This window comes from Cyanistes caeruleus, chromosome Z (assembly GCF_971803275.1).
Source record: "Cyanistes caeruleus chromosome Z, bCyaCae1.hap1.1, whole genome shotgun sequence".
Classification (NCBI taxonomy): domain Eukaryota; kingdom Metazoa; phylum Chordata; class Aves; order Passeriformes; family Paridae; genus Cyanistes; species Cyanistes caeruleus.
In genome coordinates, this window is record NC_141732.1 from 29,957,065 (window position 1) to 29,973,791 (window position 16,727).

A 16,727-nucleotide genomic window follows, 5' to 3' on the forward strand; every position below is an offset into this window, starting at 1 on the left:
AAAATCCTCATTTTTACTGCATCCTAAATAGAACAGAGATAAAAAGATTGCCAGCAGCATCACTGTCCAAAAGAGAAGCCACAGAAAATATTTTACCTCTTATAAGACGTAAGTTGTTTTCACACTAAGGATCTAATTCAATGAAGCCCAAATTTCACAGCCTATGTGTGGTACACATAAGCCTGTTTACATTTCAAATAAACCACAAATTATGCCACTAAGGGTACTATATAATAGAGGCAAACCATCCAGCTGAGGGGGGTTCACATATCCAACACACCCTAAGTGGCTTTCACTATCAGAGTATACTCCCACCCTAATGTTTTACTACTCAGTTAAATCAGAAGGCAATACCACCACACTAGGTTAGACAAGACTAAGGATGCTATTACTTGCTTAAGATACTCTGCGAAGAATTCAATAAAGTATTCCACAAAGTATTCCACAGGATCTTCTTTTAGAAAAGGGAAGAGGTAATAGGATTTTGTAATACTATCAATATTAAAAAAACCCCAGCCCTTAAGCCAGCATTTTGCACATCCACATTTTTCAAAGTATTTTATTTCAAGAAAACACTAGGTGGCATGCCCTTAGGGATGAGAAAAATATCCAATGATGAGCAGGCTAGTATAGAAGCTGTGGATCAGAGGTATCTGTCACAGCCCCAGTCCAGAGCATCAGACATCAGGCTCAGGACAGTCAGTTTCCTCTGAGCAGGATTACACTCAGTTCAGTCACAATGTGAGGATACATCATGCTGCGACTGGAACCAGTGAAGCTCCTTACAGTTTTATATACAAATGGGAATGAACCATCAGTCTGGTAAAGTACTAAGCATTCCTACAGAAGTCCCAAAAATGCAGAGAGAGAACAAATACCTAATTTTTTTTCTTTTGAATCCTAAATATACTAACATTCCTATTCAACTTTTTTTAATTATGAAGGTACAAATAAAAATCTCAGTTACACACACTTTTTGAAGCTGAAAGTTAGGGGTTAGATTCTGAGTTTGTCAGACAGTTTGGGCTTTTGTTTTGGGGTTTTTTGTTTGCTTTATTTTTTGGAGGGTGTTTTTTTTTCTTGGTGGTTTGGTTTTGTTTGCTTGTTTTTGTTGCTGGTTTTTTTTTTGGTTTTTTTGGTAATTGACTTACCAACTCTGGACAAATAGGAACACTGTGGTCAATAAACAGGAAACAATCTCTGCAAAGGCCCTGGGGCTGAGACCTCATAGCAAACTTCCTCCACCCAAGATGTTGCCTCCAGAGGCAGAAAAGATCTCAGACATCGACTGTCTGCTCACTGTTGCCTCCTGGCCAATATGAGGAACATGTAAGCTACAAAATGCTTCACAGTAGGTTGGGCATTTCTACTGATTCACAGGTAAATGCAGTGAGCTTGGGTCTTTAATGTCCATTCCAACCACTTAACATTCTATGATTCTGTGATCTTAGAAAATCCAGTCACAAAAAACTTGACCTGAAAATGTCCAAGAAGGAAGAAGAGTAAATAAAGGAGAAGAGAGCAAAGTAGTTTTGGCACTCAAGTCATGCCCACTATCACTGAAAGGTGCTGCTGAAGTTCAATAGGCTTGACTAGGGGCAGCTATTGTCAGCATTTACTTGTAACATTAACAATCAGCATTTAGAAAAAGATACAAATACTTTTCTCTGATTAAACAGATTTTTTTTATTTTGGCAAAGAGGCTTGTGACAACTCCAGAGTTGTAGCTTTGCTTTAGCTAAAGATATCTAATATACTAACACCTGGAAACAAAACCATAAGCTTTAGTCTCACTGCAAAGGTCTTTGTCTGGTATCTAACCTACAATGCCACTTTTTAATCCTGGGAAGGCAGGAAAGAAAAAGCATCACTGTCATAACACGTACCTGTCTACGCAGTTTTCACCTTTTTTCTAAAGGTGAAAATTTATTAAATTAATCACTTACAAGGTGAAGAAGGATTAAAAATTCATGTATGGCTGGCATGAAGTAAGTTACCACAACCATCCTGAAGAGAATATTTTGATTTGGGAGACCTGGTTTGATTTTCTATAACCACCTCCTTTTTTTTGTCTATATAGTCAACAGAACTTCCAGTTTACCAGCCTGGACATACAAGTCATGTTGGCTCAATCCAAGGAATTACGTGCAAAACAGCATTACTGGAACAGAAACAACCTTTTTACCACCATGCAAAAGACAGCTCAAAAAAGCCCTGGAGTACAAAATTACTTTGCTCAATTTCCCCCTGGAGTAGAAAATGAGAGATGACTATGGGCAAGAAGTCTGCCAGAAACAAACAGGGAGCTTTCAGCAGCAACACATCTGTCCATGTCTTTCATCCACACTTGTGTGCCAAAAGTCACCATTTATTGTTACAAAATAATATTTAAATTTCAAATAGTGTAATCCACTTTATCAAATCATATAAATACAGAACAGGTAAAACACTTCAGCCTAAACACTACTGCTATCTTATTTTTGTCTCAGCTGTCTTTCAGTGGCTCTGCACTGGTTTTTAAGTGCACATGCTTTTAGGGGTGAACTTTGTTTCATGTCTCAAACATGCTCCTAGTTAGAAGGCAGCCACTATCCAAGAGATCATCTAGCAAACCCTGCTGTTTAATGAGGAAGAACAGGCTAGCTGGAACATACCCTATCTTCAGGCACCAACACCTGTAAAACATGTTCAAAGGTCTAATAGTATTACAAAGGTTGTAATAGTTTTATTTAATATCCTCTCTCTCAGAATTTCAGAGCTCAGTTGCTCAAATGAGTATCTTCAGTCTTCTGTTACTGGATTAAAAGAGGAGATAAGAAAAATAACTCTCAACATTTGTTTCTAGAAATTTGAGAAACCCAATTTAGTAAACAAGTGTGTGAGAAGTTGTTACATGACAGAAAAAGACCAGAAAACCAAACGTTAGAGACAAAGACCAGAGCCCTAGAAATAGAGTGATTCACAGATAACCAATAGTTATTTCAGCATTTCATTCTAAGGATTTGTAAGAGGGACAAGACAACTAGCAACATTAAACCTGAAGGACTAATAAGGCAGTTATAGCATCCTAGAGAAAATGAAGAAGCACACCGTGTTCAAACAATATGCAATATTGCATTTCTTCAACTAAAGTATGTAACAATTTCTTGATTTAAACAATTCAACTGTATACCTAAAGTGTTAAGTGAGTTAAGAAAATGCCATTTTCTATACTTTCTATACTTAATCTAACTCTAAATATAAACAGACTACAAAGAACCATTTACTACAGGAAATCCCAGTTTATTCTACTGACATTTGCTGAATGCTTGTTACACTTGTAAAGGTAGAACAAATCAGGGAGTCAGAATAGTTCAGTTCCTTTTCATTATTTTAACACTACATACCTTTATAGTCTTAGTTTGAAGTCTCAATCCATTCAGGGTATTGATAGCTTTTTCAGCATCCTTGGGGTCAACGTAGTTCACAAAACCATAACCCAAGCTCTGTCCTGGTTAAAAAGACAAAAGACATGGTTAGACTTTTACATCTGCAGTGCTACACAATGAATAACTGTTTAAAACCTACAGACACTCTGAGCAAACATTGCATAGACTGAAGAACAGTATGCACTTCAAAGAACAAAACTGCAAAGGGTCACAACATCTAATTTTCCCACTAACACTGGTAGATTTCAAGTAGCTTCTTATGTTTTTGTGTTCAACACAAAAGAGTTCAGTTTAATGAAACACTTAAAAACTGCTAAGAAGAATAGGTTCAGAAGTGTGTTATGATCTGTTAGACACAAGAGGATGTGCAGAAGTATCAAGTTTGAAGTGACATCAGGAATCCACTACTTGCTCAAACTTTTTTATTGAACATAAAAAGTGTAGTGGCAAAATTATGGACTACTGCTTGAAAATGAAATACATTTGAAAGTCACTCAATGTCAGAATTTGAGCAAAATTAGAAGCCAAAAATTCTATACATGTTATTGATACACTACATATAGCCTTTCAGTAACAACGAGTTTAAAGGCTCGTTCTGTTTCAATACTCAAGAGAACAGGTAAAAGTATCTGATCAAGAACTAAGTATCAGCCAAAGTATTTCTGCACTATTATTTTCAGGTCTTTTAGTGCTGGAAACTCAGATGACAAATGGACATCAAGCATTTTTAATTATTAAAATTAATTCGTTTTTATCTCTGAAAAATAGCCCCTTTCTAACCATTAATTTTACCTAAGCACTTAACTTGAGTTTAGCAATAGTCATCTTTAGACAACTTCAAAACCTACAGTATATACTGTCCCTAACTAGCATCCTGTTTTGTAAGTACTTTTAGTGTGTAAGAATGCAAATAGGTGGAAAATGTTAACATAGTGAAAAGTTACACTGAACAAGAATACTATCCTTTATTAGCACATCTTTTTCTAGAAATACTCCCATACTCTGAGGTGGTTTTGTTTGATGGTGTGAGGTTTTTGGGGTTTAAGATACCAAAACAACAACAAAAGAAATCAGTCAACAAGCCATAGGGAAGCATTTGACGTATCTAATTCACAAAATGCTAGTTAGCATGATTAGCTTGGGTACACAACAATATAAAAGCTAAACAACATTGCATAAAGCACAGATGATACATTTATTGTCCAATAAAGATATAATGGAAGCCATGCTGTGTCAAATTCTTGTATAGTATCTATAGAGTATGCATTTAATAGTATGTAAGGCAAAAAAAACAAGAGGAAATTTTGCACTTAATTAAATACCTTAAGAGGGTTTACTAACTAGCCCATCATCACCAGCATTTACAGTTTTGCACCTATTATGCCCATCATGGCACCAAGGTCAGAGGACACCACCACCCCACTCCCCAAAGCAACTTCCATTCTCTCACATGTCCTCCTCAGAATACCTCAGGCAAACTTAAATTGTCTAGATGGATCCATGAACAGGTTAACATTAACAGAGAATCCATTAACAGAGAATCCAAACCCCAACAAGATAGGGGACTGAGCATCTCTAGAGAACCCTGCTCTGAGCAGGAGATTAGACTCCAATATATTCACGCCTTCAGCCTCAGCAGTTTGTCGTGTTTCCATATGGAAATAGCCCAAAGCATTTCTGTATTCATTCAGAGCTCTACCTAGATATTGCTAAGTTTCTAATCCTAGAAGTCTTTTTAATTAGTTTGATTACAGTAGAGCAATTTCTATACCTGTCACCTCCATCACTCTCACTGTCTGCAGAAACCCTTCCCAACAGCATCTCCAAAAAAGAAGAATCTCTCTTTTTGTGCATGACTGATTTCAGTGTTACCTCTTCCTCTTAATAGAGAAATGCTGATTTCAGGTGTTTGTTATTCATCTCCTGAGAAGCCCTTTTAAACAACCTTAAAGGATGTTAAAATCTCTAAGAGAAAGCTATTTCTTACAGAATGTTTCCAATACAACATTCACTCATTCCAGATCCAACAGGAAAAAATGGGAAGAAATTATTTCTCCTATCCCTCTCGATGTGATCTGCTTTTCATATGAAGAACACCCAGACTGCAACAGATAAAGAGCTTACAGCTGTTACAAAGGATTCAATTCAAGACCATTCTTCTGGAGACACTCCAATAGTTAAACTTGATAAATATTAGGGCACTAGCCTAGGAAGGTGGCCCCAAAAACCCCAATAATTTATTCAGAACAAGTTTGAAATAATTAACGCAATTTTATTCTATGACTTTACAATTAAAGAAAAGCTTTCACCATGACAGTGGCAAAATATGGAACAGGCAATCACAGGGGTTGTAAAGCCTCCATTTCTGGAGATACTCAAGAGTCTGAATGGACATGGTCCTGAGCAACCTGCTGAAGGAAAATCTGCATTATCTCCAGAAGTTCTTTTCACCCTTGATGAATCTGTGAATGAGATTCTATTTACTTCAGTTTTGTTTTACTTAGGTCATCATCTAAAATACAAAAATTTTCTTCATTTATTTATTTAGAAAGGTTAAGAAAAGACAAGACTTCTTAGACATTAAAATTATGCCTGAAGATTAGTTGTTCAATTAGACTGTAACAATAATTGAGAGTCAGAAATCACCTTCACAAAAAATAAGGAAGGCAAATGTTGACTTTGAACAAGCAATGCAAGTAAATTCAAATCAAACCCGATTTCTGTAATCAGTGTTTGAGGAACCACATCTTCCTGCTTATATTAACCACTTGTTAAGGGGTTTGTCAGTTCATAGATGGCCGAGTTGCAGAAAATTCAGACAAGCATTAATAAAACATAGTAGAAGCAGTTATTCCAAACACCCCATCAGATTCTCGTTCTGAGCTATGTCTGACAGGAGATGGGAAAGTACAAAGTGGGTTACAAGGAAGAAATGAATTTGTAAATTCTAGGTGAAAAGAATTTCAGTCCAAACTTCAAGTACCACTACAGCTGTACAAGCTAAAGAGAAGTGTCAGTTTACTGTGGGCTTCAGACAGAGAGACCACCATGTACTGTGCGCAAATTTTAGTCAAAATTAGAGGCAACTGGCCATGGCAACTCAAACCAGTCCTCCTGTGCAGTTTTTCCTCATTCCTCAATGTCTGAATATTTGCTTTCAAGACAAAATAAGGAGAAGCGAGATGTAAACCAAATCAGCTGCCAGCTAGGATATTTAAGAGGAACTACATTGTTAATGAATGTAGAGACTAGTTGTATTGTCTGAAGATAAGGACTGAACTGGACTCTTCCATCTGTGCTTCTTCCACACTCAAGTCCATTTGCCAGGACAGCCACGTCCTGCAGAACACATATTTGTCTCTCAGTGTAGTAACAGGCTCAAAAATAGATTATGTGTCTCAGTCTGCTAAAAGGTGACAGAAGAAAGAAGGTAAATCTATAGCTATCTGCAAGTTAAACAGTCCCCAGAGTTAAATGTGTATCAAAAAGCTTTTTAGTCTCCTGCTAAGACAGGGTCAGCTCCAGTAGGCTCTTGCTTTGACTTTGTGTTTCTGATTTATGATTAATGACACCATCTGATAAAACTCTTACACCTCTCCAAGTTAACTGTCCTGGTGCTCTGCCTGATACTATGTGTTTAGGTATTTTGAATAACCAGTTTTGCTTTTTTGAGGATCTTCAAAATTAAGGCCTACTCAGCCTTAACACAGACAAGATACTACCTGTGTCATCAGCTCTTAATCTCCAAAGTCAGATGAACATGTACTATTAAATTCAGATTATCCTAAATAAAGGAATGTCAAGAGTTTCTTGTTCAACTATCAAGTGAGCTTACACTCCTGGATAGTTCTTGTAGCTACTTCACTAACCTGTTTAAAGATGTTTCTGTAAACCTCCTACTAGATTTTACACTTTCAACACTATGAATATTAAGAGAACATAGAGTAGAAAAATCCCAACATTTAGTTAAATGACTGATAAAAGTCACTGAATTAGGAAAAGTAAAAATGATAACATGATCTGGAAGAAATGAGGAAATAAATGGGGAAAAGCAATCTGACTTGAATTTTTCTTCCAGTAAGTCTGAAAAACCAAAAGCCACATAGTAGAAGCAGTGCATCTAACAAGCCTGTAAGAGAGCAAAGAAGTTAGAATGAAAGTTATGATTTGAAAGCTCACATTGGAAATTCACAATTATCAATTTCATTTTATGTTTTATCTAACGGACACTTGTAACAAAGTCAAATTCAAGAAGAAGTAGCAAAAGAACTTTCAGTTAGGCATCTCTTTGAACCTAGACACGCTATATCCATTAGTGACTGACAAATATCCAGCCTCTGTGGCCTGAACATGAAAAAGTGCAAGAAAGCACTTTGCTATTCAGTTATTAATAGGGGAAACTGTTCCATTTTAATTTCATGTTTTTGAGCTTTGTAAATATGACTTGATCAACATGTATGATGATGCAAATTAAGCATTAATTAATTAGATAATGCCAAGTTGCTTTTTAGCACTACAGTCAATACATGGAATGGATTTTGAGATGAGAAGAACAAAAAGTTATTTCAAACAATTTAATTCTAATCAGTATAATCAGACTGCTCGAGAGACTGATTTGACATCCAAGTGTACACAAGAAAAGCATAAATGAAGTAATTTACCATTAGAAAACAAGTAATGAACACACTGATTCAGTATTTAGGAAAGGAGAGCAGACAGACTTCATAGGTACCAATCACCAAAAGATCAAAGAAGTTTCAAGCTCAAGTAGGTAGGAAGTCACAGCTATCTATGGTCACAGTGCTCCTGCATTCACTATTATCCCTTGAAAGATGACTTTTTTTTTGCTTCAAAAATGCACAAGCTAATTCACAATACCTACAGAAGAACCACAAATAAACTAGTTGTATCCTACCCAAGTTGTTTCATAACTGCTTCCTATAAGCTATAAATAATGCACACAGCTGTAAAAGCCCAAAGAAAAGCCTCTGCTGTCCAATATTCAGAACAAAATAGATGCTATCCAAAGAGAAAAGAGGTTGTGTAAAGTAGATGTAATAGAGGTGACACATCCATTTTTAACATTTTGCTTTTAAAGGTATCAACAACATTCCTTAAAGCAGGATAGAACCCCCTCTGAAAGCTAAATAATTAAATCTGGCCAGGGATGTTAAGGCAAACAAGAAAGGCATCTACATAGAAAGCTGGTGAAATAAAAGGTTAGGGAAAATGTGGGCCCTCTCTGGAATAGGAAGACAACCTGGTTATCAGGATATAGGGAATACAGAGGGATACTGAACAACTTTTCCTTACTCAGCCTTTACCAGAAACAGTGGCTCCAGCCACACTGCCCAAGTCACAGAGGGCAAAGAAGGGACTGGGACAATGAAGAACTACCTTCTGTACAAAACCATCAGGTTCAAAACCATCTAAGGAACCTGAAGGTGCACTAGTCCTTAAGAGCTGGTCAGATACATCTATGGGCTACTAAGGGAATGGGCAGAGGAAATGGCTAAACCACTATCCATTGTATTTGAGAAGCTGTGGCACGATGAAGTTCCCACTAAATGGAAAAGTGGAAACCTAACTTTCATTTTCAAATAAGGAAATAAATAGTGGGGTTACTATTGGCTCATCAGTCTCATCTCAGAGTGTGAGATCATGAAGCAGATCTTCCAATAATGGTAAGACAAAGAAAACAGAGGGGGTGACAACAGTCAGCAAATTGTGCCAGACAAATTTGGTGGCTTTCTACAATAGAGTTGAAGTGTTGGTGGATGAGGGAAGAGTGACTGATATCACCTACCCACAGCTGTGCAAAGCATTTGATTCTGTCCCACACAATGCTCTTGGTCTGTAAGTTGGAGAAACATGGATTCATTGGTCCCTAAGGAATTGATGTTCCCTCAAAGTGTTGCTGTCAGTGTCTCAATGTCCAAGTGGACATCAAGGACAAGCAGCAAGTAGTGTTCATATGGGGTCAGTATTGGGACTGGCCCTGTTTCACTCTGTCCAACATGGACAGCAGGATCACGCTCACCCTCCTCATCAAGTCTGCTGACAACACTGAGCTGCATGGTACCATCAATACTCTTGAGGGAAGGGATGCTATCTAGAGGGACCTAAACAGCTTGAAAGGTGTGCACCTCTGTGAGAATCTCATGAAATTCAACCAGGCCAAGTGTAAGGTCCTGAACCTGGGTTGGGGCAATCCCAAGGACAAATAAAGGATGGGCAGAAAGTAGACTAAGTACAGCCCTGCCAAAGAGGACTTGGGGGATGAGAGGCTGGACATGACCCAGCCATGGGCACTCCCAGCCCAGAGAGCCAAACGTGTCCTGGGCTGCATCCAAAGCAGCGTGGGCAGCAGGGGAGGGAGGGAGGGAGGGGATTCTGCAGCACCTCTCCTGTGAGGACAGGCTAAAAAAACTGTGTTTATTCTGCCTAGAGAAGGCTCTGGAGAAATTGCACAGCACCTTGCAGTACCTAAAAGGAGCCTAAAAGAGAGCTGGAAAGTGACATTTTACAAGCAAACATAGTGATAGGAGAAGGGGGAATGGCTTTAAACTGGAAGAGGCAAGATTTAGATCAGGTACAGGAAAGAAATGCTTTCTTTGTATGGTGAGACACCAGAACAGGTTGCCCAGAGAAACTGTGGATGCCCCATCCCTAGAGAAGTTCAAGGTCAGTCTGGATGGGGCTTTGAATAACCTGTTCTAGGGGAAAATATCCCTGTCTAAGGAAGGAGGATTAGAACTAGATGATTTTTCAAGTTCCCTTCCAAAACAAACTATTTTATGTTTCTAAAAGTTCAGTTATCTGAACTGTTCATTTTGCATAAAAGTGTGCAATAACTATGCGCTATACATTAAAAGGAAGACTTGAAAGGTAGATTAATACAATTTTTTACATAATGGTAGTTAAATAAGGCCTTTCAAGAGAGGTGGAGTCCCTCACAAATGCCCAGTGAACTAAAATGCTGCCTTTTTGGTAGTCCTGCAACATTTTATAGGTCCTGCAAAGAATGGGTATTACTTTCTGCCTGACACCATGACTAGAGAGCAGCTGTTAATATTGTAGTTTTATTTAATGACTGATTAAAGCATCTTGGTATTCCACTAGGTCTTCTCTCAATGGTTTTTGGGCAGAAATTTCAAAAGGTTTGCCCCTGGACATTTCTGGCCTATGGTCCTGATGACTCCTGCTGTCCAGCTATCTAAACCTGTGTTCCCATGATTTCCCTCTCTAAATAGGTGCTGCTGAAGATAATATGCATATCTGAGAAGCCTGTCTTCCCCAGCAGAATCTAGAGACAGTGCTGTAGAACTACTTTGCTTAAGCATACAGCTGGTACCTTCTTTTCCCCCCAACACTACCCACTGCAGTATACAATGGTATGACTACCAGATAACTAGCAGGTGCTGAAAGGAAAGCAGCTTCAGCACTGGAAGAGCCTGCATTGCTGCATTTCTTCCCACAGCCAACCAACTGCATCATTTCAATGCACACTTTCTACTGGCATGAACCAGGACAGCTTTTTGACAATGTAGCACAATTCTTTTGGAAGTCTGGGATACCCACCACACGAGGGAGTCCTTGGCTGCTGTTTCCCATCAGAGCTATTGAATACCCAGTCAAAGGGTTGAGCAAGCTAACTTCTGGAAGCAACTGCTGATTACATTACCAGAGTAACCAGATAATCCTGCATCTTGTCTGGAATAGTAAAACACTCCTGTAAAGTCTGAAGGTCAAACAAAATAAATAATTAAGAGTATCAGGTAATAATTTTTTCCACAAAAAAACTGAGTCAAGACAAATTCTAGAATCAGCTGAGCTCTCAAAACCTTTTCAGAATATACTGATCAAGTAAGACTGAGTGAGTTTTATGAAATGTACTGGTTCATTTTAAAGAGAAAGAAGAGCTGTTGTTTCTAAGTTTCTCACTAACAGGTAGAAGTAAGGTAACCAAAGCAGCCCCACTAATTGAATCCTGTTAATGCTAAATTTTGGAAGAGAAAATCCAAAACTGTCATAAATGACCATCCCAATAGGCATATAAAAAAGAATGAGAAAAAACCAACAAAAAACCCCAAAACATTTACAACCTCATTAATAATACATCTTAAAATTAATACACACCACTAAGGTATAAAACAATTTTCATGGTCTAATACACAAACTAAGCAGAGACTAACCAATCATACTCTGGAAAATTCAGAATCTGAACAGCAAATAACACATTCATACATTTCCACAGAAAAATCAAAAATTATCAATGAGCATACAGTTAAAAAATGGGATTTTTCTACAATAGTCACCATACAATCACTTCAGACATACCAGGCTCTTTCAGCTTCTGCAAAATAGATCTTATTGCAAAAGACTAAGCTACAGGAATATAACTGGTAAGAACATCAATATCACAGAAGAAATGGTAAAAAAACCTATATTGAAAAAAAAACAAATGGGACATACTATTTGCATCATTATTACAGTGAAGAACACAACTCTGAGTCTAAAAACTGGGATTTATTGTCTACAAGTCTACAGAAAGAGAACTTACAGGAATTCCAGAAGATTGAGGATCTTATTTCTTTTGATAATTTAATTTCAGCTACATATGCTGCCTTCAGTAAGGCAACTCTTAACTCCTCCAAAAACTGCCACCCAGACCTTGACTGGAAGAGAATAGTCCATTTTCTAGTGAACAGTAATGTATTTTCTGCTTCCAGCCATGTAAATGGTCATTTTACAAGCACTGTTTTCAATAATCCAAACTGTGCTTAAAGCCACAAACTTCTGCCTCTGTGTATGAAGTTAACTGGCAAAAATCCACTAAACTACTGCAAGAACAAGCCAGCTTCATATTTTTGTAATCAGGACCAAGTCAAATTCACAGAAACTTGGCATTACAGGTTTTATTCTGCCTTTCATCACTCCAAAGGCTGCATGCACTGGTGGAAGAATGCTGTTAAAAGAAACATCCACGACAACATACAAAGACCATGTATAAAGCTCCCATTAAAATTCTTCTCATGGACTCAATTTTTCCAAGTCCCCTAAAATTTTAAGGGTGAAGATCTGTTCCATGACCAGTACACCAAAGCAAAAGCGGCACTACAGAAAACCAACAGGATTATGTAAAGATCAACCGAAAAGCCGCAAGTAGTAGTCAACGCTGTTCTGAAAGCAAGCCAGCATGGCCATAGAAAAGACAATTCTAATAGACTCCAGCCCAACTTCAGAAGCATGGAAAGTTTAACAGAGTTTCAGATATAGAAGTAAGAAGCATCCAACCCTTTTGTCTATGTGGATTTTGCAATTCAAGTTGTTGGAATGTTTATGATAGTGCTAGAGTGATCCTGCAGAGTGAAAACCTCACAGAGGACTTGTGAGCCAAGATGAAGTATCATTCAGCTGGCACCAGCTCTTCTACAAAAAGTTGCCTCATATTCTTAAGTCACTACTGTCATCTGTGATTAATGCCTTGGAGACTACCACACTATTATCTTGGCACTGAATAAGGCCAGGAGCACACACTCAGACATACAACTCAATTAAGCATAGCACTGTATCTGAAACTCCCTACATGAATGTGAACAAGAAGGGCTAAATTATTAAGTAGAGAATACAATCAACCTTTCTATTTACTTGTAATGTAAGTCACTGTTCAAGCTTCAAACTGTATTTTAGTTTACATTAAGGCTTGAACTGAGTTTTAAGAACAACTTAGCAAAATGAGGGAACCTGCATATGTCATTGAACAATCCCTAATTTATTAAGTTAAATAACAAATAAGTTTGCTTATAGTTTCAGCAGATGGATTCTATTTACTGAACACACAACCCATACATCACTGAGCAGGTAAGGCTGAGCAGCATGTACGAAAACACCTGTAAACTATGATCGCTACTAGATTTCAGTATTTGATACTTCAATGCCTTTCTCCCAAACCATTGCTCAGTTATTTCCCTAGATCTGGAATAATGGAAGTTCAAGAATGAATTTTCATTCAGGATCAAACGCTGATCAAAGTATTTGACAGTATATCCTGCCACACAGTAAGTAGATTATGTATAATCTCAAACTCTTTATTAATTTGGTGCTATCCTCCTGCCTTGTAATTCTTCATCTGGTGCCTCACCAACCCAAGCTTGTTATTGCTGGATACAAAAGTGATAGTGCAGTTCTGGTTCTTCCCTGCAGCATCAGGATAAAGTGGTGGGGGTACAACGGATGCTAGGCATTATATGAACCTGATGAAAGATGTTCAACAAGCCAGAAGAGACAACAACTGAAGGTTATTAACAGGTTATTTGTCAAAACAGAAAATCACAATGCCAGAAAGCATGGTTGAAAGCAGGAACTGCATGGGAAGGTGCATGCTGTTGCACAAGAAACAGTGAATACTCAGGGACACTAAAGGAGGAAGAACACTGAGAATCATGCCCGTTACTGCCTCGTGTTTAAGCATAACAAACAGCCACAAACTACCTGAAATAATGAAGACTGAACCAGACACCCACACTTTCTTACAAACTAGCTTGTCATATTACAAGGAGAAGATCCTTACCACACCAAGGTAAAATAACACCATGGAATTTGCCAAACCAAGTACTTTTCTGGAAGCTACCTATACCCTTAATTTTTGCCATTATTAGCAGTAACATGTTCCAGGCATCCCAGTTTTGTCTTTTGTGTTCAGTTTACTCTTTGTCAGGAATACAGCCAGCAGTGTTACATATTCTCCTTAATGTTTCTACCTAGTCACCTTAAATAAGCAAGTGGATGTAGAGCACTTTATTCTACTCCTGAGGTGTTTCAAAACCTGTGGCAATGTACTCACCAGAGTTAAAAACTGGCACGACAGTTTGTTGTGGTTTAAACCCAGCTGGCAACTAGAAGTACACAGCCACATCTAAGAACACTCCCCCTCACATCCTTGTCAAAACAGGAGAAGTTAAAAAAAAAGCTTGCCAGTGAAGACCAGTTGAGTAACTGAAACAAAGTAACATGAAATACTACTAATGAAATAAAACAAAAAAGGAGAGAAACACCAAGGAAAACAAGTGACAGATAAAAAAAAATGCTCATCATCCACTGGCTTATACCAAATCCTATCCCTGAACCATGAGCAGTCCCCAGTTCAGGTAACTCCCCCAGATTATTAATTTGGGCATGAGGTTCTATGGTGTGGAACACACTGCTGGCCAGTTCAGGTCCCCTGCCCTGGCTATGCTCCCACACCTGCTCGCTGGCAGAGCACAAAACACTGAGCAGTCCTCAGCTCAGGGTAAACACTGCTCAGCAGCAGCCAAACCAGCCGCGTGCCATCAACATTGCTTTCACACCGATTCCAAAGCACAGCACTGTACCTGCTGCTGAGAATAAAGGAACTCTCTTCCCAGCCAAAAGCGGAACACACCTGAATGTAAGTTCTTTTCCAGAACTTCACAGAAACACATACTGCTTTGGAACGGTTGTTTTGGTTTGGTTTTTGTCCAGGTGTCCTGCTATTTAACCTCAGAGTTTTGAAAGACATCCTGGAATGTGCCATGATGTCAAGTTTGAAAATTATTTCCCTGCTCTAGGGAACTTTCTTCATAGGTTAACTTCCAATGTTACTTTCAATCACATGCTTCTGTTTTGATTTTTTTTTCCTGGTCTTTACTGATGAATAAAAAAAACGTAAAAAAAATAATAAATGGTTCTCAAAACATAATTTCTTTCCCTAGTAAAGGGTCTTAACTGTCAACTCAAAAAACATCTGCTTGAAAGTATGAACAAGCAGGACATTTTTTTCCAGTTTCAACAGCTGCAATTAACTAACAAGAACAACTACTAATCTGTAATACTAAATAGCTGGAAAAAGCCGTTTCTCTTTGCAGTTGCTAAAGGAACATAGGAAAAAAATATGTTGAGAAAAGCTGAAGTTTTCATTATTTGAAACTCAAGTATGTCTCCACAACAATTAATTCTTACACGAACACAGCAAAATTCTTTCACAAGTAAACCTGGCATTTTTAGTTTAGAAGGTGGTGGGGAAGAGGGGGGGGGAACTAAAATAATCAACACATCTTACTATAGATGCAAGACTTCATAACAATTGTGTAGCATTATTAGGCTCCAAGTGCATTTCAAAAAGAGCTTTGGTTTAACATGCACACAGCCACAGCTACAAGAAAGACTACAAAGAATACTTTATCCACAACAGATCCAGAAACTCAGAAGACACGAAAGAATTCAGATTAAAAATCTCCTTCTGTTTTAGTAAATTCTGCTAAATGCCTCAAATAAGCAAAGGTAAAACCAAAGTAATTGCAACAGCTGGTCAACAGTGCAGAAATTTTGAAAATAATATGGTTGTGTCCTTGATAACTGTGGGAATTAGTAGATTTTAAAAAAATATTAAAGGAATCATAAAATAAAGTACAAGATCTGAGCCCTCTCAGTTATTTTCTCTTTACTGTGGATTAAAGTATTGGGTCACTAAAGCCATAGGCTTGCATAGTTCTCTTCTATGGCATTCTATAGCTCTCCATTTCCATTCTGACTTGATATACTCCAGGAAGAAAAATTCCAGAGAATAGTAGAGTAAGCCCTTTTCTGCAGTTGTACACAGAAAACCACAATGGCAGTCTGGCAAATTTTTGTAGTAAGAGCTGCCTGTTAAGTACCATGACGAAAGAAAATAAAATGTAGCTATACATATATTTTATGGAAAATAAACACATGCAGCTAGAAAGTTCCTTCAATGTATTTTAAGGTCTTGCTTCTGCAACACGATATATTAGCTGCCTCAATACATGGACCAAACATGAACCTATTAGAACCACCTGCATGCTGGAGTCTTATTACTTACCACTCAGCTTGTGGAAGCTAAGAGGAAATATCTACTTTCTGTAGGGACATACAGGTCCTTATAATCCACATTACATCCTTGGAGTGAAAGAGCTCCAGGGCATGCAGGTCAGTTACATCACTACCCAAACTGAGACAGAAATCACTGAAACATACCTTCATACTTTGCTCTAACTTCACAGCACAATTACCCTGAAAAGAAGTTACGCTGTAAAAATTTATGCCTACGAGAGGTCTCTCACACACTAGCTTCCACTAGAATCAAACATTTATTCAAACAGCTGGCCTAGCTGTTTGATCACCAAGATGTAACAGCAACACATACCTGCATACACATACGAAAAAGTACACAGTGTAAGATATATCAAACGGTCAGCCTGGGACTCCCAGCATGAAGCAAAAAGCATGTGAGATAGTCCACATCACTACAGGACCAAA

The 16,727-nt window shown here is 38.0% G+C and overlaps 1 protein-coding gene across 50 annotated transcripts in view; it reads right to left on the reverse strand.

Annotated features, from left to right (window-relative positions):
- The window catches only part of ELAVL2 (ELAV like RNA binding protein 2), an 88,082-nt gene that overhangs the window by 19,643 nt on the left and 51,712 nt on the right, over positions 1-16,727 (reverse strand). For all 50 annotated transcript variants that reach the window (XM_086869746.1, XM_086869739.1, XM_086869730.1 and 47 more), the window contains one exon: positions 3,387-3,490. In XM_086869746.1, coding sequence (XP_086725872.1) covers positions 3,387-3,490 — 104 coding nt within the window. The remainder of the gene's footprint in view (positions 1-3,386; positions 3,491-16,727) is intronic.